The sequence below is a fragment of the Artibeus jamaicensis genome, unplaced genomic scaffold (assembly GCF_021234435.1).
Source record: "Artibeus jamaicensis isolate MK-2021 breed Jamaican fruit bat unplaced genomic scaffold, CSHL_Jam_final contig_519, whole genome shotgun sequence".
NCBI classification, from domain to species: Eukaryota; Metazoa; Chordata; class Mammalia; order Chiroptera; family Phyllostomidae; genus Artibeus; species Artibeus jamaicensis.
Window position 1 is genome coordinate 3733605 of NW_026521871.1, and position 26503 is coordinate 3760107.

The window sequence follows — 26503 nt, forward strand, 5'->3', positions numbered from 1 at the left end:
GTGCTGTTGGGGCGAGGATGGTTCTACCGTGACCAGCACCTAGCAATCGAGTGCTCATTGCTTATGACAGCATGTCACTCCGGCATTTGTCTGAATGAAAAGACTTCTCAAAACAACCAAAAACACTCCTTCAGTAGATGAAGGGTGGGGGTGGAGGGTGAAATGTACAGCTTGATGCTGAGAATTGACCTGCGAAAACTGAAATATTAAAAAGATATTTAAAAGTTGGGGCATAAATTTTAAAAAGTGTAGTCCCTAACTCCTGACCAAAAGGTCTGTGTTATGTCTGTGAGTTTGGCAGTCTCGGTTAAGGCCAGTCAAGTGCCAGTATTCAAACAGTTTTAACCTACAAAAATGGCAATTTCATGTGGCTTATTCCAATTACAACAACAGCAGTAATGATAATAGCAAACTATTATCCAGCAGTTACTAAGCATTAGGAAATGTGTTTAAGTGCGTTTCACACATGAACTCATTCAATCTTCGAATGGAGTGTATGAGGAGGTAGTTCTCACGTTACATGCAGTACATAGGTGAAACGACAAGACGACCGGCGAGGGGAAGTAACTTGCTCCATGTCACACAGCCAAGAGGTGACAGTATTCAATTTGAACCTAGCTCCTGAGCACAGGGCCTTGGGAAAAGGACAGGCTTAAAGAGTAAGCATTTCTTCTAGGAAGATGGGTTCTAGGGGACCAACCTCACAAATTTTTCTTCCTTCCCAGGTCAGTCAGTACACCTTTGCCATGTGCAGTTATCGGGAGAAAAAAGCAGAGCCTCAGGAACTTCTACAACTGGACGGCTACACTGTGGACTATACTGACCCCCAGCCAGGTACCCACCCACCCTGTAGGCCGCAAACCTACAGAGCTCTCCCCCTTCCCAAATCAATAATCAATTAATATTTGTTGGGCACTTCCTCCATGCTGAGCTTAAAGTAAGCCACGTTCCCAGCCTTTCACAAGTGACAAGACAGTGACAATCCCTGACCTCATGGAACTTCTATCTTGGTTGAGTAAATGAGTTCCCAATCAAGAATGGTTTTGTTTTGCCAGGGATCCTTGTAAAACCCAAAAGAAAACATAATGTGTTTTTCTTTTACATACCTGTATCCACATCAAATATGTACTCTACCCTACAAAGCTAAAAAAAAATCCTGAGAAAGAAGTCCTATGTTAACACACCAAGGTTGTGTGTGTGTGCGTGTGTGTGTGTGTGTGTGTGTGTGTGGTTTTCCACCAGGGATGTGTGTCCATGTATTTATTATACCTCCATGTCCATGTGAGGCTACCCTGTGCATCTATATATGCTAACTACAATTCAAGGCTGGCTGATGGCACTTAAAAAGATAGCTCTCCCTAAATGTCTTTTTTTCCTAAGATGACACCAATCCACAAGCATAGACATCCAAGCTCCTAAGCCTTATGTAACTAAGAGAACCACACAAATGGTAGTATTTCTCATAAGTTCTATATCCTGCCCCCTCACACCTCTCTTGCTACCCCCACCCATTTTATCTTCTTCCCAGAAAAAAATGAATAGAAATCAGCCTCAAAGAACCTTCAAAATGGGCGGAGGGTGGTGTGAAATCATTTCAGCATATTAATGAACAACAAGCACCAACAGCCCTCTCCCAGAGAAGTTTATTTTTATGCCAAATCTGCACAAGGGAAGCATTTCCAACCATACTGCATTATTTGGCCCAAAACCTTTTTTCTACTCCCATATTGCTCTTCCACATGCAACAAAATACACATAAAAGAATAACAGAGTTTGAGAGAAGATGCGGTATTAACCTGGAAGGGTGTGGCAGGGAAGGCCACACGCCCACCCACTTAAAGAAATTAGCACCTTCAGAATTGCCACAGGAATGATTTGGACCAGCCCCATGCACTAGGAGGTCATTAGCATCCTGACAAAATGGGATACAGAGCTGACCACATAAAGCGTGAATTAAAGGCTCTGTCTGGAAATCTTTCATAATGAATAGAACTTACAAGTTTGAAAGAATTTCATGTCACATCTCACGGAAAGAATGTGGCTCCTGTATTAAAAAGCCAACCCTCGGCTGTGTCCTGTGATGGTTTGCGATCTCCTCAAACCACTGAGTTTTGTTCACAGAAATGGATTTCGTCTTTACTAAAACCTCCAGGTTACAGAGGGAGGCTGGTGGTCCAGTATGAGAGGGGATAATGATCACATCTTCTGACAGTAATTCACCACTCTTTTCCTCCACATGATTGCACTTGGTCCTCACAGCAATCCCACCCACGAAGTAGACGGGACCAGGATTATTATCCCATTTTGTAAAGGAAGAAACTGAGCTGGGATTCAGGGTTACAGCCCTGTCACTCCGTAGCACTTGCAAGAAGTCGTAGTAGTTATTTTATCACATGAAAACAGAATCTTCTTCCTGCAGGGAGGCAGGAGAGGGCAGAAAGCTGTTCTATCTACAAGCAAAAGGAATGTGCACGTATATTATAAAAGCTTCTCTTCTTTTTCATTGCATTGATCCCACAGAATATAATTTATAAATTCCTTTACCAAAGATGTAAAAGAAAAAGCAAATTATGTTCTTGAGAATAACAAGCAACTTCTTCTTTGCCTTTCTGTGTGCCAAGTCTTATTTATTTTCAGAGTAATGTTTGATTGAAAATGAGATTTAAATGCTCCCAATTGTCATAAGAAAAGTCTAACTCCGAATTTCTCAAAGAGTGCTTATGTAAAATAAAAGTTCCTGGACCCCACACCTAACCTATGAACCAGAAGAGGAGAGAGCAGACTCCTCATATTTCAACAAGCTCTGCAGGGAATTCTTATGCACAGTAAAGTTTGCCAGCCAGGGATCAGAAGTTATGTACAGGTTAGCCAATGTCCACAGAGTTGTGAGGAGTCTCCCCCCTGAAAGGTAAGTGTGCAAATGGAGAGGATTTTGAGTTCATCTGTCCCCCTCCTCTTGGCTTTATTCAGGTTGTGAATAGACCCAGTAAACACCAGTTAACACCAGTAAACACCTGGTGGAGATGTTTAAGGGTAGGTAGCGTTGTAACTGTGTAAGATCTTGCCTAGCCTGGCACCCAGTGGTCACCCAGACACAAACATTTGCACTAAATAGAATTTACCTATTTAGGGTCCTTGACATACTAATTTGAGAAATTAGTGAATAACTGTAAATTTTTATATACAGGCTACTCATTTTTTTAAATCCTCGCCTGAGGATATATTTATTGATTTTAGAGAGAGAGGAAGGGGGAAAGAGAATCATTGATCAGTTGCCTCCTGCACACACCTGGGTATGTGGCCTGACTGGAGACTGAACCTCCCCATCTTTTGGTGGATGGGATGATGCGCCAACCAACTGAGCCGCCCACCCAGGGTAGGCTACTCATTTTAAGCTAAAGGTAAAAATGCTTTGCTTTACATTTCTCTGGGCGTGGTTCAGAGAACATGCAACAGAGCCTCAATTCCTACTACAGTAAGTGATGGAGTGTTCAAATAAAAGAATATTCATTCAAAATAATTTAGTGGCACAATTTAAACTAAATGAAATCTTCAACAACTGTACCACAGCCATAAATAGGCTATGTCCATGTGTGCTGTTGGCCACTCTCTCCCCCAGGGAGCTGGCCAGTATTCCTTGCCTGGTCTGCCTCTGTCCACTCCAGGCATGTCCTCTTGATCTTGACAGGACAGTACCTGTGGGGTACTCTACAGAGAACCCGTGCACTCTCATACATCCCATTTTGCGGATTCAGCCCCACAAATTGCTACATTGTCTAAGACTCTGCTGTCTTGAAGCACTTGTCAGTGTTCACCTTCCCTTTCTCTTAGATTTTTCCATCTGGGTTGCTCTGCTGTCTCCTTGCTATCGTTGGTGTGTCCTTGTCTCCTGTGCTTTCTGGAAAAGCTCTGTTGCTCTCCTTGCTGTCGTGTTGCCATTGCTGTAGATGTTTCTCTTTATCCTGATGCCTCTACCATCGCGCTTTTCAGTGTTGTCAATAACTGATGCTCAGAGAGCTGTGGCTGTGTGGCCAGCCACATTGTCCAGGCTGCATGGCCATACCACACAGTGGTTACAGTTGTCAGCTCTGCTTCAGACAGCCAGGACTAGAAGCCCACCTCTGATGCTTGCAGTCCCACTTTGTGTTCATCCACTAGTTATTGCCTTTTCTGTGACTCAGTTTTTTCATTTATAAAATGAGAATAATAGTACTTCTCTCAGAAGGCTGTTGGGAGGATTAAATAAAAATCTGAAAACTTCTTAGCATCGTTCTCTCTCTTTCTCTCCATTTTGAAGGAACCCTGTTAACTGACTTTGTGAAAATAGCTGCAGCCCCTGGGGATGAGGGCCAGAGAAAGTTCTTACCCAGTGACATGTACCTGGCATTCCCTGACAGTATTAAAGAGCTCATCCCAAAGGTTACCATGAGCCTAAACTGCAAAAGGTCTGTTGACCACTCCTCTTTGAGTTCCTTCTCACTCACTTCTCATAGCTTGAATCTCCCCTCAAAGCTCTTCTTCTTTCTCCTGCTCCTCCAGAATTTTCTACATTATCATGCTATGCATTCATTTCATCAGGTTTCCCCAGCTTCCTAACTGTATATCACCTACCCAATTTTTACATTTTCAAACACTCCTTAAAAAATTAGGAAATGTATTTCCTCATAATTATAACCACCAAAAATCTTTAATTAACAATACTATACTACTAGACCCTCCATGTAAAGAATTAGCCACTTACTGTTCTAGAATCCCAGGAAATTCTTTTTCTTTAATTTCTTGAAAGTTATACTTTATTTTTAAAAAGTATATCTTATTGATTATGCTATTACAGTTGTCCCAATTTTTTCTCTGCTTTATTCTCCTCTACCCTGCACCCCCTCCATCCTCCTGCATCCTCTCCCCCCTTACTTCATGTCCATGGATCATACATATAAGTTATTTGGCTTCTCCATTTCCTATGCTATTCTTAACCTCCCCCTGTCTATTTTGTACCTACCATTTATGCTTCTTATTCCCTGTACCTTTTCCCCAAATCTCCTCCTCCCCCTCTCCACTGATAACCCTCCATGTACTCTCATTTCTGAGATACTGTTCATGTTCTAGTTGTTTGCTTGGTTTTTGTCTTTGTTTTTAGGTTCATTTGTTAATAGTTGTAAATTTGTTGTCATTTTAATGTTCATAGTTTTCGATCTTCAATTTCTTAGATAAGTCACTTTAACATTTCATATAAGAGCTTGGTGATGATGAACTCCTTTAACTTGACCTTATCTGGGAAACATTTTATCTTCCCTTCCATTTTAAATGACAGCTTTGCTGGATAGTGTCATCTTGGATGTAGGTCCTTATCTTTCATGATTTCGAATACTTCTTTCCAGCCCCTTCTTTCCTGAAAGGTTTCTTTTGAGAAATCAGCTGATAGTCTTATGGGCACTCTTTCGTATATAACTCTTTCCTTTCCTCTTGCTGCTTTTAAGATTCTCTCCTTACCTTTAACCTTGGGTAATGTAATTATGATGTGCCTTGGTTTGTGTTTCCTTGGGTCCGATTTCTTTGGAAATCTCTGAGCTTCCTGGACTTCCTAGAAGTCTATTTCCTTCACCAGATTGGGGAAGTTTTCCTTCAACTTGTTTTAATAAGTTTTCAATTTCTTGCTCTTCCTCTTCTCCTTCTGGCACCACTATGATTTGGATGTTGGAACATTTAAAGTTGTCCCAGAGGTTCCTGAGCCTCTCCTCAGTTTTCTGAATTCTTGTTTCTTCATTCTGTTTCAGTTGGATGTTTATTTCTTCCTTTTTTCCGAATTGTTGACTTGAGTACCAGTCTCCTTCCCTTCACTGTTGGTTCCCTGTATATTTTTCTTTATTTCACTTTGTATAACCTTCATTTCTTCCTTCATTTTGCAACCAAAGTCAATAATTTCTGCAAACATCCTGATTACCAGTGTTTTGAACTCTGCAGCTGATAGGTTTTCTATCTCCTTGTCACTTATTTTTCTGGAGTTTTGATCTATTCTTTCATTTGGGCCATGTTTCTTTGTCTCCGTGTACCTGTTACATTGTAGGAGACAGAGCCTTAGGTATTCACCAGAGCAGGGCAACCCTCTTCCCTGCATTATTGCACTACCTGTGGGGGAGGGATCAGAGAGGGAACAATGCTGTTTGCTCAGCTCTCATCCCATTTTCAGTCACTTCCTTTGCTTTCCACAGGCAGATTGTGCTCTCTCAGGTGCTGACTCCTAGGTGGGTGGGGCTGTGTATGCTCTAGGATCCTATGGGCCTTTTCATGGGCACTCCTGTGAGGCTTGGAGTTTTTCCCACTGTTGCAACCCTCATAGGTTTTTACAGCCAGAGGTTTTGAGTCTAGTTTCTCATGCTGAAACCCTGGGTTTTGTGGTCTATCTCTATCTCCAGTTGCTCCTTCTGGCTTATCCACCACACAAATGTGGAACCACCCCATCAGCCAGCCCCCACCTCACAGGGGTGGCCACTACCTTGCTGCGCATCCTCTCTGCCCCAGCTGCCCAACTCCACACCTCCTACCAGTCTGAAGAAATGTTTCTTGAACTCCTTTGTTTTCAGACTTCCATACAGTTTGATTTTTCTGGCAGTTCTAATTGTTTTTTGTTTTTAAATTTGTTGTTATCCTTTTTTTTTAATTGTGTAAGGAAGCAGAGCATTTCTGCCTACACCTCCTTCTTGACCAGAACTCCTCTCTCTAGAATCCCAGGAAACTCTAAGTTCAAACTGAGAACACGCACCCACTTTTGTGAAATATACATGGTGAAATCTTCATGCCACCTTCTTCAATTCTAAACGCCAAGTGGGTTAGTGACTGAGACTTGTTGAAAATTTGCAGCTGCTAATCACTCCAATAATTCTCTAAATTTTCACTGATAACTGGAAGGATGACAGGAAACTTGATGAAAGACATGAAGCTCTATTTCTGGCCAGAGAGTTCCCGGTAACTTCAAAATACTAGCTTTTGGAGTATGTTGACAGACACATTATAACTGTGGCCTGAGTTCAAACAGAAGCTTCTGCCTCCCTCTTCCTAAACTGTAACCTTGAGAACTGTCCATGGAAAAAGATGGTTCTATAGATCATTCATTTATTCATTTAAAAAGTACTTGTTGAGCACCTACTATATACCATGTACTATTCTAAGTACCAGGGACACAGCAGTGAACAAAACAGAAAAAGGTCCCTGTCCTTATGAAATGAAGTAAATTGTATAGCTTTGAAGATGGTGCTAAGAACTATGGAAGAAAATGAAGCAAGCTAAGAAAGATGAGTAATGAGGGGTAGAGGTCAGGGAAGACTTGCACAAGAATGTGACATTTGAACAAAGACATGAAGGAAATGAGGGTGAGAATCATACATATATCTAGAGGAAAAGTGATGTACGCACAGGAAATAGCAAGTGCAAAGGTCCTGAGGTGAGAACACATCCAAAGTGTTCAACTGCAAGAGGCTCACATGGCCATCATGAAGTGAGTACTTATATGTGTGCATGAGGGAGAGAGTAAGAGATAAAGATAAAAGTAGGGGGGGGTCAATCCCTGTGGGCCTTGAAGGCCTTGTCAGAACCTATACTTTTTCTGAGTGAAAAGTGGGGTCCCTGGCAGGTTTTGAGCAAACAAGTGACATGAATTGACTTTTATGCTAAACCAATTACCGTGGCCACCATTTTGGCTACAGAGAGTGAACATGAAGGCAGACAGATCAGATAGAAGGCTATAAAATAATCCAGACCAGAGGTGAGTGTGGCTACATTCAGGGTAGTAGCACTGGGGTTAGAAGAAGAGGCCAACTTCTGCTATATTATCCTAAAGATTAAGCCATGAGAATTCCATTGGAAAGTGAGGAGTCCAAAGAGAGGCTGTGGGCCTGAGTAGCTAGACAGATGAGCTTCTCTGAGCTCAGCTTCACCGAGCTGGAGAGGAGTTTGGGAGAAAGACGAGAAGCTCAGTGTTGGGTATAATAGTGCAGATGTCGATTAGATATCCACATGGAGGAGCCAAGAAAACCATTAGATATTAAGATGTGCAATTCAAAAGGTGACATCCAGAATGGAGGTAGAAATGTTGTGTGGACCCTAGCTCATCGGGTCCACCACATTATGGATGAGATACAAGACATTCACATGGACTACTGAGTCCTGTGAAGGAAAAGGGACAGCATGGTTTTTCTCTCAAGGGGAGCAAAAGCCATGACCCTTGCCATGACTGGCCTTTATTGGGTTTCTTGGCACATTACATGATGGTCCTCATTTACTATCCACACGTTCACTTTAGGTGGTTACCTTTCACAGAAATCAAAGGAGCTGATGCCACTAATCACATCACAAAATAAGGATATTAGCAAATGAAAAGGGAAAAGTGGTTGAACCAGTTACACTCCATACTGGGGAGTTTTAGCAAGGGTTTTAGGAAGTTACTTTGCAGTAAATGTTTGCTGCAATTCAGGGTGAGGGAGTTTTAGCAAAAGCAAGTCTCAAAGCAGCTGAGGCATATTGCAGGCCTGATTCCCCATGGGAGAACCTATCCGTGGGTGTGGGTCCTGTGCATCTCTGAGTGGGAGCTGGGCCCATGCCACGCAGAACGGTCTCCTACAGAAATGTAGGGCCCATGAGCATATTCATAGTATTTAAGAGAGATGGCATTACTGAGAGAGAGGATGTAGATAAAGAAGAGAAGAGGTCCAAAAACAGAACACCAAGATGCTCCAACATTAAAGGACAAGAGAGGGAGGAGGAGAAGGAACTCCCAAACAAGACTGACAAACAGCAGCCAAGGAGGGAAGAAGAAATCAGATAACCTGGAGCCAAACGAAGAAAGCATTTCAAAGAGAATAGAGAGAGTGTCAAATTTTGCTGATAGTAGATGTATAGAATAAAATGAGAACTTTGACTTCATCATTGGATTCAGCAATATGGAAGTCACTGTGGACCTTGACAAGTTTCAGTGGGGCAGTAGCCTGATTGGAGGGGCAGTAAGGCAGAATCGAAGGAGAGAGACCCTCAGTACTTAATGTGTGGTCCTTGAACCAACACCACCTGCATGGTCAGGGATCTTGTTAGAAATGCAGACTCTTGGGCTCTACCCCAGAGCTACTGAATCAGAGGCTACATTTTAAGATGCCTAAGGGACTTATATGTGCACTAAAATTTGAGCAGCCCTGGTAGAGATCCCCTGATAGTGAAAACAAAAGAGAAAGTTAGGGTGGGAAAGTCAGGGTAGATTTCGTTGTTGTTTGTTTGTGTAAAGAATGAGAAAAATAACAGTGTATTTGTAGACAGAGACTTACCTAACCTGTGGGTGGCCTGCTTGACAACTCTGTCCCCTGCCAGACAAAGACAGAGACCAGAGCCAGTCTCAAAAACGCCTTATTAACACCACAGCCCCACTCCAGACAAGTGGGTGTCAGCCTTCCCACTGGAGTCGGATAAATTGCTCCTCCCCTCTCTAGCCCAAGGGAAAGCATCAGAAACCACCTTTCTCAGAGCTAGGTCCTGCCAAGAACGTTGAAGCTCAGCTTAGTAGTTTTTATTCCCTTTTATTCCAGGTTTGGAGGGTGGCCGAGCCTTCTTCAATGCAGTCAAAGAAGGAGATACTGTAATATTTGCAAGTGATGATGAGCAAGATCGCATCCTGTGGGTCCAAGCCATGTATCGGGCCACTGGACAGTCACACAAACCTGTGCCCCCAACCCAAGTGCAGAAACTCAACGCCAAGGGAGGGAATGTGCCTCAGCTGGATGCCCCCATCTCCCAATTTTGTAAGTAAATATGCCCTTTGTTCAAAATAGTTCTGTAGAATACATCTTCCAAAGGTGAACTAGAAAAATCTAGATGCTTTAATATTAAACATTCATAAAATCATGTTTGCTAAAAAAAAAAACAGTGAATTCAGGGGAAAATTTGGGACAAACATGTTAGATGAAAATAATTTTAAAGTGCAATACTTGACACTCTAAAGACTAAACAAAAAGAAGTATATTTAGGTGGATTTTTATCTTTTTGTGAGAGTTTGGGATTCACAACCAAATATGTATTTGAGTCCTTCAAAAATAGTAGATTATGTGTGTTCTTCCCCCATTTCTTATTACTTAAATAGGGCTTGGTTGAACCAAAATTTTAATTAAAAAAATTAATTTGCAAATTTTATTTACAAATTAAAACCATTTACAAATAAATTTTTACATTATCACATGTAATAGAAAACAAACAAATAAAAACCAGGGTACCTAAAGTCCCATTCTTAGCTGAAATACCAGAACCCCAAAATGAAGCCATCTCTTTAAGTAAGTAGACCTAGTTCATTTTTCAGTTTCTTCTCTCCTGTCTCTGCATGCATTTTAATTTCTTCCCCTTTGCCATGTCTTCTTGCTACCCAGGGATAGTTTTTATCTCTCAACTCTTCTGATGCACTGGGTAAGGTGAAATCCAGCATACACTGGAGACATTTATTAAACAGAGAAGATGACACTGTTGGAAACATACAGCACCAAACAAAGTAATTTATTTTAGCTATAAACATTAACCCTAAATAGTGAGTTTTGCCTTACCATCATTATCAAGTCAATTAGAGCTCAGGGACAAGTCATTTTTAGCAATAATCACAGTGATTCCTTACTTTAGCATGGAACCCACTCATTCAGTCTAGTTTATTGAGCAACTGTCTAGGTGATGAGACATACTAATGATGAACAGACTATTTTATTTATTTGTTGACCTGCTCATGCCTGCATACCAGTGGAGGAATCTAGATAGCAAGCAAGTCAACAAATAAAATAGACTCAGACTTTGAGCAATACTATGAGGAAGGTCATGCTTCATGCCTTGGAGAATGAATGAGGAGAGGGGATATTAGACAGATGATCTGAGCTTAAGTTCAAATAGTAGAGAGTCAGTCCCACAAACATCTGCAGCAAGAGAAGTGCAGCAGAAGGGAAAGCAAGTGTGAAGGTCAGCCATACAAACTTCACCATTAGCATAGTGCTTTGACATAGTCTCTTTTCTCTTGCTCTTAAACAAAGTATGGATATGGGTGGAATAATTAAATAGAGGTAAATTCTTTTGCCACTGAATCGTCTAATAGAAGCCATGTCTATTTCTGTCTAATGAAGACCATCCTCATTAACCTTGCAACACCTTCGCTGATGGGGAAAAACTTTTTGGATGACAAATACTATTAATCAGGTGCTCCCAGGAATTCCTCTCCAATACTGATGGTTCATAAAGGAAGATGCATTCCCTGTGGAACATCGTTAATAGTCACATACTCACTATAGGTTTCCACACAAAAATCCTGAAAGAATGAGGAAGAGGTTGAGGAGGGACTTGGGGGAGAAGGGACAGCCCTCCTGACCACAACCACCCACAATGTCCCCACTCTCTTCTTGTGATAGTCAGGTTCGAGAGCTATAAAAAGAGAAGGCATCATCTCTTCCTAACTGCTTAGTCATTGGTTGAGAAAAAGCATACCCAATATTTATTTAATTAAAAAAAAACAACTCTGTGATGGTATTCCCCCTTTCACCTTGCCCTATAGGTTCCTTTTTAATAAATTTGGAAACAACACACCTATCATAGCCCTCTGACATGGAGTTATCTGTGTGTCAGGAGACAATTTCTTAATTATAATCATCTAAATCAACCTTATAAAACATGGATCTTGGGTGATGTTGGGAAAATTCTGGTTTTATTTCCAAATAATTCCCATTTTTTCTGAAGGCATTTCACTTTGCACTCAGTGTGTCTGGTGTGCCATCTATCCCAATTAAGAAATTATTACTTGGTTTGTGTTTAGCTCCACTATTTCACTCACTAGAGTAGGAAAGAGGAAGGACATTCAGGAGTAACACTGATTTAAAAAGAAAGGACAACTTATGGAAGCTGCAGAAGAAGAGACAGATGCCTGTCTCTTTGTGGAAATACTCAGGGCTCTTGACTTTGATTTCCCTCTGTGGACAGGGTTCACTGAGCTGTGGAATTAAAGTGCTGGTCATTAGGCATCAGCAGGAAGATAAATTGAGTACATATGAGGTTGATGTATGTAATTCTCTGAGTTGACGTAGAAACTTTTATTAGAAAGCTTAAAGATGATTGAGGTCAGATAATTCACACTTCTCACATTTATCAATACCTGGTTTGTTGAGCCCCCTTCTTCTATATTGCCTCCTTAATCAATGCCCAAGAATGGGGGTTGTCCAAATAGTGTGAGGCCCCACCACACCTACCAGATTCTTTGAGAGTAAGGCCACCACTCAGAGCCATGCATACTGTGCTGCAGGAGGTATTTTTTACACAGACAACAATGTGAATGGCCCCTATTGAGTTGTACAGTGCCCAGTCTGCACCATCACCATGTAATAAATGGCAGCCCTTACCCAGAGGTTCAATCCAACAGTGTGGAACCCAGTAACCCCATAGTTACTTTACTATCCAGAAACAGAGCCTCAGCACGGCTCCAAATCTGATCTATTGCTAATTCAGGCACTTCATAAAAACTGCAGCCAGAGTACCGGCAAGCGAGGCATCTGTTTTCAGGACTTAGAAACCAGCACAGGAGACTCATTAGCAATTAGGGGTGTATGAAACCCATGAGGAAGATCAAACAAGGAACCAGGAATTTTCTATTCTGTGGTGTCACAAGTGGTTATACAAACCAAAAAAATGGTTAGGGTTCTGGGATTGTACAATAACTTTTATTGGAGTGATGTACTAAATAATTCACAGCTGCATTTAATTTGTTAAATTCAAATCATTACTATTAAAAAGATCAATCAGCTAAGTGAGAATTCATACTCTGGGTGACTGACTCATCCAGATTTGCTCATGACTTCCCTGGTTTTGGCACTAAAGTCCTGTGTCCCCAGACACCCCTCAGTCCTGGGCAACCTGGTACAACAATGTAAGCATATTTAAAAAATGGAAAACAATCACAGGATAATAATAGATAGAAATTTTTTGATCTTTCACTTATCTCTGGTTCTCAGTCTCTACATTAATTTGCTTTGGGTCACTTTGCACACTTCAGTTCAATCACATATTCTCTAACAAAAAAGTAAAAATAATCAAGTATTGCATTTTAAAAAGGTTTCCCTGACTTCCAAAAGGTAAGGGTCATTGTTAAATACTTTATTCTGTACACATCTCATCAAAACCTGTCTTTGAATATTTGCCATTCTTGCAAGTGAATAATTCTTAAAAAAAACTTTCAAGGATTTAACTTTGTAATTATTTTGTTAGTATTTACATGGCAAAGGGAAACTACAGATAAATGGAAGAGGACTTTTGGGCACAGAAAAATAAACACTCCAGTCTTGTCATGTCGCTGTCTGTTCAAGGGAAATTTGAAAATGGAATATTTTACAGTTTGGGAAACTTGGGAGTAATTATGAATTTATTTGGGTCTTTCTAAATTCAGTTTAATGAACTTCCGGGTGCAGCTTTTATTTTTTGCAATGTTAAAAGCTCAATTTCAAAATGAAAAGACACGTCTAAGAAAGAGTGGAGTGGAGTATTTATATGGAACTGTAAATGCTGAAAAAAATAGATCCTGCTATTCATTATTGTGTATGAGACTCTACAATGATTTTGGGAGGGTTCCACCAAACATTACAATTTTTTGTTCTGTTGTGATTTTTTTGGTGTGCTGTTGTTAGTTTAATTCCCCCCTCCTTTTTTGGTTAAAACTTGAGGGAAATTAAGTCAGTGCCCAGTTATGCAACTTTTTAAAATAACTAATTGCAATTTTCCAATTTTTAAGGCCAATGTTGCTTACCTTGGAAAAGATGTCCAAATCTGTAATTGAGTGCTGCCACTATTTATTATGCCAAAGTGGCCTCTCACTGAGACACCTGATCCCTGTGTTAGAGGAACAGAAAAAACCAGCATCTCAGAGTGGGAGGGGGGGTGGTATTTTAAGCTTTACTATTTGGTCAATGATTGATATATCACTTGCAATGAGTCTCATTTTAATGTCTGTTTCTCAACTAATAATGTTTAATCACATCATAGATCCCCAAAGTTGGGGGTTGGGGGCCTATTTTTGCTACCACCTGAACAGTCTTCAACAGTTACAGGGGTCTTGGTTACTGTTGGTTTGGGGGGAGGGGTTAATTTTGGTTTCTGTTTTGTTTTGTTTCATTTAAGTTTTCTTGTTCTATCTTTGCTCGAACCCAAGAACTTTAGCTGCTAGGTTAGAACTCCTGTCTGCTTTCCTGAGCGTTGTTGCTAGTCTTTATGTTATTCTGGTTTGTTCCTTCTTACCCTGCTAACTTCTAGCTGGACTGAAGGGTAAGTGTTCCCCTATAGCTAGCACAGCTCAGATAATCAGACTAGATTATCTGACACCTGCAATGTGCTTCCTCCCTCTCCTCTTATATCTTCCTCATGTCTAGACTTCGTAGTAAAATTTTTCATGTTATTCTCCTGACCTTAGGTTTGAAACATAAGCTTCCATACTGAAACTAGGATGCATGTGATGTGTGCATAATTGCCTCCTCTCCTTGGCTTTCATATTGGCATCAAATGATCCTCTGAGTAAAGCCAGCTGTTAACATCTGATTTTTTTTTTCATTCCAAGACTATTATTCAACATCATAGTGAAATGGCAAACAATACCTTTGTTTCATGGAATTCACAGCTACCTGATTGCTTAATGCCCGAAAACAGATCATTTTGCACTCTGATAATGTGTTGTTGCTGTTGTTTTTCCTTTCCCATTTCGAAGATTAGAATGGTCAGCATACCAGTGGTATAGTAACCATGGACATCCTAACAGATAGAAAAGTAGGAAACCCAGAGATGTTAACTGAGCAAGATTTTAAGAAATTGCAAAATACAATTAATAAAGTAAAATATCATTTGAACACTAAAGAATTAATTCTACCTGGCTTGATGGTGTGCTCTAAGTAAGACCCAATAGAGAATTAATTTTGAAGGAGAGCAGTACTGTGTGGGACTGCCACAGACAAACAGAAACTTAAGGACATGATTGAGTCTATGTAGGTTACAATGCCATGGAGGGCTTGACTTATGGACTCAAATGTACATCTCTCTGCTACTCCCCGAAGAACAATGACAACAGTAACTTCTTCAACATCACTTGTATTTGTGTTAGCTTTTCTAAAAATATACCTGAAAAAGAAAAAAGAAACTAAAACAGGAAAATCTTTTTTCAGTATTCCAGTTATTAATTAAGGAGAATATACAATTTCTTTACTCTTGTAGGAAAAACCTGACCACCAAAAAATGTGTTGAGGACAGACTTGACATTAGAGGGAGCTAGAAAAATTGGTCAAGAGAGCAGGCAAATATGTACTTGAATATTTTGAATGCTAATTTGGAAGTCGTAGGTCATATCATTCCTCCTGATCATTTAATAATAGTCCTTCTTCTAATTATGTTTGTTTCTTTCTTTAATTTGCTTTCTTTTCCCCTTCCTTTCTTCTTTTTTATTTTATTTTGCATAAATGTACCCCTGGCTAGCAGACAGATTTTTTTAAACATTCCAAGCAGATATTTAATTTAACTTTAATTTCCTTTTAATGCCTGATGAGGCATTTCTAAAAGCTTCCCTTAGAATGTGCACTTAGTGGGAATTTAGGACTTTGCTCTAATTTTTTTAAAGACTGAAAGAAAGACTGGATGAATTGATGACTGAGTGGATTTTGTTCTGCGTAAATTCACATGTGTTGTACAATAACGCATTGCTATTCCAGTAGATATCCAGATACTCATTTGCTTTCACTCCTTTGTATAGTTTTGTCTCATGAGATTTCTGCTATGTCTTCTTATATTGTCAACTTGCAATTGCTATATTGCAGGAGTACAACTTCAAATAATTAATTCAACATTAACTAATTTGCATGACCCAAAGCCACACTGCAAATCACTTTCTTTCCATTGTAAAACTAGATGACCTTTTAAAAGAATATACCCCCACAATCAGGCCCAAAATTTTCCAAATACCATGATATGACCTAAATAGACCATATTAAAAGAAACTTCTTTTTTTGTTAACTACTTCAGACACATTTAACATAGTATTCACTAATCAGTTGAGTATTTTCATGTCAGATAATGACTTACAGTAAGGTACATTATTAGTTGGTTAAGGAGAGAAAATTTATTTTTGCTCATGTTGCAGGCAATGTAAAAACATCAAGTACTCTGTAAATTAATTGAAAATATAATAATTACAATAGGAAAAGTGAAATATCATTTATATATTTGTTTATTTTGAGGTCATTAACAAAATCTCTGCAGTGCTTTTTATTCAAAGCAGCTGTCTTAAAAAGAATAATAAAATTAATGTTGAAGTATACATCATATATTTATTCCCTTGGGTGTATTGCCATAGTAGTTTTTTAATTCAAGGTTTCTGCAGGATTCACTATGGCCCTTTATAGCTTCTGAAGCAGCCATCCTTTTTTGGCCATGCAGGTTAGCTTGATTTAGTCAAAGGACCATGAAGGAATTAAGTTGATTCTCAAGGGCAGCAGGCATGGGAGGACCAGTCTTTTGCTTGTTGCGTGGAGCTCAGGAAGGGCACAACATCCCCTGGTTACTTGATCATGGCAAGAAAAACTCTTCTAGAAAAATCTGTAAACAGCCAGCTGCCATCAATCATTGTCATTTCTTTATTTCATGTCTTCTGATGAGGTTGACTACTGTCATTGTTCGTTATTGTCCAAACCATACATTCACTCCGGTACTGTCAAGCAGATATGACAAGTACACATTTTCTATATAAGAAAGATACAAAGTCACCTTTTAATTTGCAGTTTTGGTTCACAAAGACTTTAAAGTTACATTAGCTATTCTCTTGCCTTTAGCATCCATCATGAGTAACAGCAACCATAGCTGTGCTCTGAATTTCAGTGATGAAATAGCTACCTCTAGCTTATTATAAAAGAGATCATTAAAGAAAGAAGTCTCTCTCAGACAATTTATTAATACAGTTATAATTATTTGCAACAGCAGAATTTCTTTTTCTCTAGCCTACAAAAACTCCCAAAATGTAACATTATAAAATAAAATGAGAGACTGAATTTTTGTCTTCATTCTCTTAGCTCTTAGATAATAGGAAAACCTCAATAAAACAAAAATTTGAAACCTATTACCCCCAAGAAAAGTACATTGGTTTGGTAGACCTTATTGCAAACTTATCTAAGAATTTTTATATCTGAAAAAGATCACATAACTATGCTTGTTATTATAACAAGAAATCATTAAAAATTATATATATTTTCCATTGCGAAGGGGAGAAAGAAAAGAATATGATGAGCCTATCAAACATCATGATCAATTAAAGAACAAGATAAATGGTAGGGTGGTCAGTTGAGGATATCACTTGAATTTTAATGAAGTAGATTAAATGAGAGTACAAAACCTACATAAATGTAGCACTTTAGGAACTGACATTTTCCCAACATTCCTTAAATGCCCAACCAAAATAGTTTCTGAGCAAACTTGGATGAAAGGTTTTGGTTAGTTTCCACTTGAAAGTGTACCTGCCTCCCATTAGTCTGTGTGTGTCCATCAGCATACTTTTGCGTCATGGACACCACTGACAGTGCATTAAGTTTTTAATGTAGTTAAGTACCAATATCAGCTTTATCCATCTAAGTTTAGTCTGAAGTTAGTTTCCTATGCCCATGCTATGAAGGACTTCAAAATCTTTCTGCAGTTAGCCCCCAGAACTAAAACAAGTAGCATTGTTTGAAAGGCATATTGAATTATGACTCAGCTATAGAGCCTCCAATCACATTGCCCATTTCAGGACCTTTGGAGCTCTTGCAGACCAAGCAGAACTTAGGAGCAGTTCATTCAGGTGTGGAAAAGGTAAAGAGCAAAGATTGAAGTCAATTCTTAAAATGAAGTAGTCAATCCTTGATTCCTAAGAATAATAATAATAAAGAGCATTGGTATGCATCTCCCTAAAGCAAGCAATAATCCAAACATAATTGGAGTTTTAAGCAGCCACTTGACTCTCCTAATTCTATTTTGCTCACCCTAGTGTTAAAATTCATTTCCATTCTGTTGACACATGCCAAACATTGGCAAAGGAAATGATCCCAAGGTATCCTGAATTCAATAATTAACTTTCTCATACTTTAGCTCTAGGCTATTTTCCCCTTGCTAATGTCAACATTAGAGTTTTCATTTTTTTAAATCAACCCAAACCAGTTGTTTGTAGAGAGGGAAATTGGGTTGCAAAGAGCATTTAATTTCTAATGTTTGGCACTGTAGAAGAACAGACTGGGACAGTGCAAGGATGACTATATGGTGTTGCTTGGGAAGCACCCACAAGTTCTTTGAAACAGAATTTGGAACAGCTGGACCACTGCAGTGTTTTATTTTAAAATAGACAACATATGTAATGCATATGGTCCTAGACATGTATGGAGACACAGGCAGACAATCTGAATGGTATCCAAAGACACCTGCACCTAGAATTCTGTTTCCTTCTCTAAGATTTTTTTCCCCTAAGAGCACATGTTCCCACTTTGGGATTTGCAAGATGCCATCTGAATCCCCATGTGTGTGACTCCTTAATAAAGTCAGTGGGAAGTTTTCTGGGATGGAGGTGTCAGAGTAAGTCCATTAATAAACACCTTCTAAGGACCTGACTGCTCTGGGAGCCGGAAAGGGAAATAACAAATCAGAAACTTACCCTCAAGGAACATGTTACCAAATACCTAGGGATTTAATTGTCTGTAAATCCACGGAGAAATTGGAATATAACCCAGCAAAACCCACAAAGGACACAGAGATTGGCTATGTGGGGGCAAAGGAGAGGCATCAAGCTGAGTGATTGGAAAGGACTCCCAGCTTCCTGGCAACAGTGTGGTTTCAGAAACAACCTATAACTAATGTAAGCTATAAATTTGGAGACATCCTTCACTCTCTAAGAACATTAAACAATCTGGCTTCGAGAGCAGTAAGAAGCCTGTGCTCATAGGCACAGTTTACTGAGCACTTACCTGTGCCAGGCGCCTAGGTGGTTTAGCACCATTTCCCATTAGGTCCCCTCAACAGCCCTCTGAAGGTAGACTCAAACACTGTTCTCAGCTTACAAGTGAGGAAAATGAGACTCAGAAATTCTAATCAACCTGACTCACATCACATACCTAGTAAAGGCAGAGCTAGCCTCAAAGGCAGTCTTTGTGATCTCCTAAGCCCACCCACTTCACCACCTATTATTTTAGCTCCAATAAACTTGTGCCCATTGAATTTAGTATATCAACATTGCATGAAGTGAAAAAATAGAAAATACTTGTTGAAAATTTTTATTTATTTATTTCAATGAATAAATTTATTATAGTAATACATACGTACCCGGTACTGTTCTAGTTTCTAGGAATATCATAGATAACAACAATGACAACAAAAATCCCTGCCCAAATGGAGTTTAAAAATCAAATCTCTTCAACTGATACCTTAAAATAGTATTCCCGGCCTCCACTTCTCATCCTTTTTCTGAATACAATAAGCTCAATGAAAATCTCAAAGATGCCAATGAGAGCTAGCCACCCTTTTAACCACTCTTGAGTTGTTGGAAGCATTGAGATAAGGAGCCTAATTCTGAGTAAATGGTGATTTTACTCAGAATGGTGTAAGCAAAATCCAGGGGCTTTCCTTTTATTTTAGAAATACCTACCACATGAAGTTTCACCCCACACATATAGAAGGTGTGCAAGGGTTCTTAAGGATAATCAAATGAAAGTGACAGCAGAAAGGGAACTGAAAGCTCAGCTCATTTTACACACAAGGGAACTGAGGCTCAGAGAGATAACAACTCAGCCAGCATCCTACAGCTATTTTGAAACAGAGCTCAAACTAGAATCCAAACCTCCAAATCCATTATAGGCTCATTCTACATGTGGACCCAGAGAGAGAAAAAAATGAAGATGGGGAAATTAATCTATATGTTGATAGGGTTACTTTCTCAAAAGGAAAACAGGCTAAAGCCTGTTTTTCAGTAAGCCAGCTTTGAAACATAAGTAAAACCAAAAATGTTCTTTAGATGTACTCTAAGCCAAGCACTGGCAGGGTGAAGATGTATTGTGATGGACTAGGGAGGCGGAGAGTGGTTCTGAATCCAGGTCCCTGCGAAGGAGCCAAGTCTTTTTTTTTTTTTTTCAGATCTGTTTCCTGAGTGGGCAGCAGGCAAAATAGTTCATCACAAAGTTTTCAAGAGGTTTAACACATAAAGAAAGAGTAAGAGACTTAAAACATGTGCTATATTTTTAGCAGCCACAAAAGAGACCCCTTCTCTTTGAGCTAAATGACCAGTGGCACCATCATAATTGAAGAGCAATAAAATAGGAGAGTCAAACTGGCAAAGAAAGGGCCTGGCCCATTTATCAGCCTGCACAGCCTCTGAGAAATCTGAGAGCAAGGAGCTGATGATAGGCAAAATACCTCATCTGTCTGTTCAGCTGGGGAGACACAGGGTGTTGGATGCCACAGGATGAGCAATTCCTGTGCTCCACTGTTAGTTTTCTCCTGAATTAAATTGACCTGGGACTAACAGAAGGCAGGTGAGAGGGTAGAATCTGTCCTGAGGTACACAGAGATGCCATCTCTGTAGATTGCAGGAGTGCTATATGCCCGGGGGACCTAAAGTAGGAGCAGCTTAAGACAAGATATTTAACTTGTCTTTTGCCAAAGGACTCATGCACACAGATACACACACACACACACACACACACACACACACACACACACAAGCAGCTAACTTTTTCCCCCAGCACCAACTTCCTGGCCACTTCTCTTGCCAGCCAATCAAAGAGGAAATGTAGACCAAACAACAAAACAAAAGAATCCTCCTAAATGAAGCACCTAACCTCAAAAGTTTTAATCATTTTTATTGTTTGAAAGCACTTCCTTAAATACAAATCTGAGGTAAATAACACAGTAAAGAGGATTCTTTCAGATTCTCTAATATAATTTATGCATATATGATATCCATTCTGAAAGCTTATATTTAACCATCCAAATGGAACAATTTGGCTATTAAAATACTCATTCTTCAATTCGCCTTCTGGAAACTGTTGCATCTGTGTGTCTTGGGCAAAAACAAAACATCCTGTTCAAACACTGACCACTTGCTGCTTTTATGAAAAATGACTAAAAATTCAAAAATTCTAACAAAAGTGCATAAATCTAACATACCATATATTTATATTTAAATGATACACAAAATCAATAATGTGAGAAAAAATATCATCTTAAAGTCACAAGCAGTCACATCTTAAAGTCACACTGCTCTCATAACCCAATTTTCCAGCCACTCCCCAAGCATGGGAGGGAGAAAAAACTAACTGGGATGGAGGCCATGTATGAAAATATTATCCAAAAACCCTCTCAACTCAGAAATTGATTTTCCCTGTGTCCTGACAGCATTTCTGGTCCCTGGCAGGTCCCTGTCTTCTAGAAGAATATTGCATGCAAGGGAATGAATAAACTCTTATTTCATTTGATATAAGATTCTTTTCCTTCAGTCTGCATTTTAGGAGAGTGAACAAATATGAGGTGGAGTGAGCCGATTCTTTTAATGTTTAGAACCCTCATTCCCGCCTCTTAAGGATTTGCTTGAAATCTCTGAGTTATTTTGCTGATTGAGTATAGAGTATTTTAGTTACACATATTGAGATTAATTAGTTAGCCCTTAGGAGGTTTTGCTTACAGCCTTCACCCTGTAAGGAAAAGTGTGAATACATTGAGATTATTAATTCACAATAAATGGCAGCTCATAGCCCTTGCTGAGTAAATTTGTTTGTCTCTTTCATAAGCTTTGCTAACTGAGTAAGCACACTGGAAGGCAATGTCCTCAGCTATCACAAACTAAATTCCCACTTAACTTACTCACCAGGTTTCAATAAAAATCTTTTGTTATTTATTTTTTTAATTTTGGAGTGTGGGGACCCAAACCTTTTGTGAAACAAAATTGGCAATGGGGCCTTGGAAGAGGTGGATACAAATATTGTCACTTGGCTAAAAATCAGCTTAACCCTTTTCCAGATAATCCCAATAATTGTAGAGAAATTGCTCTAGACATAACCACTGGAATGGCAGAATCTATTAAAAACCTAAAAAGCTAAATATGCTTTTATAAGCAAAGATCCAATCTGCTTTCAGTGTTTGATGAAATGCAGGCGAAGTTACGGTTGTATGCTTAGATTTTAAAGAACGGCATAAAGGCACTGGAATTGTGATCATTTGATAAACATGTTGATGCCAATATATTATTGCCGAAATGCAATAAACTCACCAGTAAGTGATGCAAGTTGACAATGGGAGGTAAAAAGAATAACTTAGAGATGTTGGTGGGAGGTGATGGGTAACAGTTAATGTTCATAATGCCTAGTGAATTCCCGTGTATTTGAAATGTCAAAGAAAATGTGATGTGTTTCTCTAAATTGTGTCTCTCTCTACATGTATAAACGAACAGACGCAGATAGAGCTCAAAAGCATGGCATGGATGAATTTATCTCGTCCAACCCCTGTAACTTTGACCACGCTTCCCTCTTTGAGATGGTGCAACGCCTTACTCTGGATCACAGACTTAATGATTCCTATTCTTGCCTGGCAAGTATATTCTTTGATCTACAACAATTTAAACATGATAACATTTTTTAAATGAAATATTTTTACCTTTATGTTAGAAGCCCTTTTCTCCATTACAGAGCCCCTTTAACAATTATAAATGTGTTCTTGATTTCCTGAGCTGAGATACTTTTCCTTACCAAAGACAGAACATCGAGCACGAGGAAGTTATCAGTAGGCAGGATCCAATTCCCCAGCCTCCCTGTCTGAGCTTCCCCCTTTTCAGCTGCTACATGAGAAATATTCCCAAGAGGGTAATCAAGTTTGGCATCTGCTGTGGAGAACTTGTAAAAATTGACTCGGTTTCTGAGACTTTCCGATCCCCCTCCCTCCCCATCCCAGATGATAAGACCCTGTGCTCCTGTCTCAGAAATGAATGTGTTCTTTTTGTTTATTTTTGATGGATTAAAATGATTTTTAAATAAACTTTATTTTACTTTTCATAAGCTAAATTGTTTTGTTTGCTTGGGTGGCTTCATTTTCTTAATAGTATTTAAAGCATTATGACCCTTTGGGGGAATTTTTATGGTGCTTTAGGCTTTTGGAAGTCCAGCTCTCCAGCAGGATCATGTATTTTGCAATCCTATTTTAAGCCTAGATTTAATCCATTTAAATTCAAGGGACAACTATTATGTCTTTACTGGATTTCTGAAGATGCATTTGGAACTTTATACTATCAAAATAAGATGCCTCAAAAAGGCTTGATTCATTTTTTTTGCAACCCATTCATTACTACATTTTTTAAAGATAAATATTATTAATCTCACTTTATAAATAGAAAAAGAGAAAAGAAATGATAAAATGACTTTATACAGAAGCCTCATTCCTGCTTGCAAGATTAATATATCTGCACATCATTGATATGATATATTTCACTAAGGTTTACATATTATTGATATTAACAGATACAATGAAAATTTGTTTCTAGGGGGGGTGGGCTGGGATGGGAGTAAAAGACAGAAAACTGTACTTGAACAACAATTAAATAAATAAAAAGAAAATTTTTTTTTTTTAGTGACATGGCTATATCCTAAGTCTATTCCAACTTATTTTTATTTTAAATTCCTTCTTTTTTTCCTGTACCAGAAGCCAAAATATTAAAAATATTTTGATATTATTTTTAGCTAAAATAGTAGTAGATAAAATAATCTGAAAATCAAAGTGGGGTTATGTGGAATAATTTAATTATCTGCATCTTGTAAAAGATTCATTGATTATCTCAGGTTTGGAATCACTTTACCAGAAGAATCTGAACTTTGCCAGTTTGGAAAGGAACACATCATTTTGACTTTAAAAAAAAAAAAAAAAGAAGAAGAAAAAAAGTGTACCTTGCATTGGAAGGCAGTTTTTCTCTAATGTGTTTCCTACAATTACGTGATTATTTGTGTAATTATAAATTGCATATGTGAAGCTTGTAAGAATGTGCCTCTGAACTTAACTCATTCCTCTTTATGTATAATTTTTATTCTTTTAAAATTTTTTTGAGGTGTGCTATTTTCAAAATGTTTTTTACATCATTTTAAAAAACATTTTATTTTTTTCACTGGGAAATGCATCACTCAGGAGACTTAATTTAAAAAACAGAAATAAAATTTTAAAGCAGTGTCCTATTAGTTATGTATAGGCTTTAAAATATGCTCCAAAATCCAACATTAATTATAAATAGCATAAAATAGTTTCCTTCTCCATTTGTATACCTATTTCTATTAATCATCATCCCAAAGTTTCAGAAAATAACAGCAATTAAAAGTCCTTATCTGCTGCCACTATATATTCCATATTCTCATTATTACAATCTTTTTTTTTCCGTTAGTTTTGGAGACCAACCAGCAGGGATACATAAATTTTTCTGTGTCTTCGACTGAGTTCCTAATTGATATTTCTTCAACTCTTTTCAAAGCAGCTATTTTGGCATCTACAAAAGACTTGGTGTCATCTGAGTCGTAGAAAATATATTTTAATCTTTCACAGCAGTGTTGTTTCTAAGATTTAGCATTTGGGGTAGCAGATGGAGTGGCAAAGAAGTTGCCTATAGGGGCAGCCCACTGCCTCGACTACTCTCCCGCCCTCTGCAGTAACTTATAATTTGAAATAGGAAAGATGCCGTCTCCCTTTGGATGCATTGCTGAGCTGCATGTTGTCAATCGAAGATTCTTCAGATCACTGATACAAGATGAGAGGGTTGCAGAGGCCTTCCTTGCTGCAGTTCCGTGGCCTCTGCCTGGCCCCAGTCACTTCCTCCTTTTGTTTTCTCTCCCAAAACACAACAGTATTCAAAAGGTGACCCAGAGAAGACCCTCAGAGTAAAATTAAATTTATGTGTAAAGCTATCCTAAAATCCAGGCTTACAAAGTGCCACTTGAATTGCTTTATTTCTTGCTTCAGAAAGGTACTGAAACCAAAAGAAGTCAGTCATTGGATTTTAGACTTGGCCCAAGGGTGGCCTTGAGTGGCAAGTCACTTGACCTTTCTGAGCATCTGTTTTAAGTATATATGGAGGCAGAAATTTCTCTCCCATGGTGCCTCCCAAAATGCTCAGAATCAGAGATTCCAAGTGGGTTCTCTTTTATAGCAGAGTTGCATCAGGTTGTATAGCAAGCCAATATATAAGAAGAAAACAAGTAATTACCAGAGGGGAATAAATTTTTTTTTAATTTTAAACCAGGGCACAGAAGCTCCTCTCAGTTTAATTGAACCATATCTGACTCACAACTTGAAAACTTAGTATGTTTTTCTCTTTGGAAAATTATGTTATTATCTTCATTATAATTTTTTCAATTACAGCTTATATTCAATATTATTTTGTATTAGTTTTAGATGTACAGCATGGTGGTTAGATGATCATTTATTTTACAGGGTGGTCCCCCACCCTGATATTTTAAGTACTCACCTGGCATCATACATAGTTATTACAATATTATTGATAATATTTATTTCAGATTTTTGCCTCCATAGCAAAATGATTTATGAAATCCTGATATGTATGTAAACCAAACATAGTATTTCTTGATGCTCCAGAGTAAAAAAAACAAAAAACAAAAAAAAACCACAAAACCCAGAAGAGTTTGAATAAGACAGAGCTGAGTTTGAGTCCTGCCTCTGTTTTATATTTTCTGTGAATCACTTAGTAGCCCTGATTTCCATTTCCTTGCCTATGAAATTACTTCACAAGGTTGGTATGGAGCTCAACTGAAAGTTCTTTGTCAAGTATAAAGCACTACACCAATTTAAGGCATTAACTTTATTATTTTTTCTTAGTAATGAAGACTTTGCCCTGTATCCACTCCAACACTCTCTGAGGTGTACAGTTCAGTATTAGAAAAGTGGGGGAGACTCTCTCTGTAATGGTGCTTTCTACTCATCCAGACTCCAGCACTTATGCTCTGGAATTCTAGAAAAATTCCATATCCTCTCTGAGCACATTTTCCCCGTCCATCAAACAGGGATAAAAGCACCTACCTCATGGGGCTGTTAGGGGAATTAATTATACCAGGTAGCACCCACAGTGGCTGGCACTTAATAAGCAATCAGTAAGGGTTAGCTCTGGCTATTTTTACCCCCTTCTCCACTCACCCCCAGTTCTTAGAGCCCTCTGAATAAAACCTGTATTTAAAAGAAAGCCTCTCCTTTATTCCCCAAACAGGGTTGGTTCAGTCCTGGCCAGGTGTTTGTACTAGATGAGTATTGTGCCCGCAATGGAGTCCGGGGGTGTCACCGCCATCTGTGCTACCTCAGAGACTTGCTTGAACGGGCGGAAAACGGCGCCATGATCGACCCCACCCTCCTTCACTACAGCTTTGCCTTCTGTGCATCCCACGTCCACGGGAACAGGTAAGCCCCTGTCCCGAGGTACTGCTCAAAACAATTTCTGTATGGT

At 38.9% G+C, this 26503-nt stretch overlaps 1 protein-coding gene across 2 annotated transcripts in view; it reads left to right on the top strand.

Annotated features, from left to right (window-relative positions):
- Window positions 1–26503, top strand: part of CADPS (calcium dependent secretion activator) — a 452323-nt gene that overhangs the window by 294248 nt on the left and 131572 nt on the right. For both annotated transcript variants that reach the window (XM_053668933.1, XM_053668932.1), the window contains exons 10-13: window positions 726–834; window positions 9567–9779; window positions 22472–22608; window positions 26270–26457. In XM_053668933.1, coding sequence (XP_053524908.1) covers window positions 726–834; window positions 9567–9779; window positions 22472–22608; window positions 26270–26457 — 647 coding nt within the window. The remainder of the gene's footprint in view (window positions 1–725; window positions 835–9566; window positions 9780–22471; window positions 22609–26269; window positions 26458–26503) is intronic.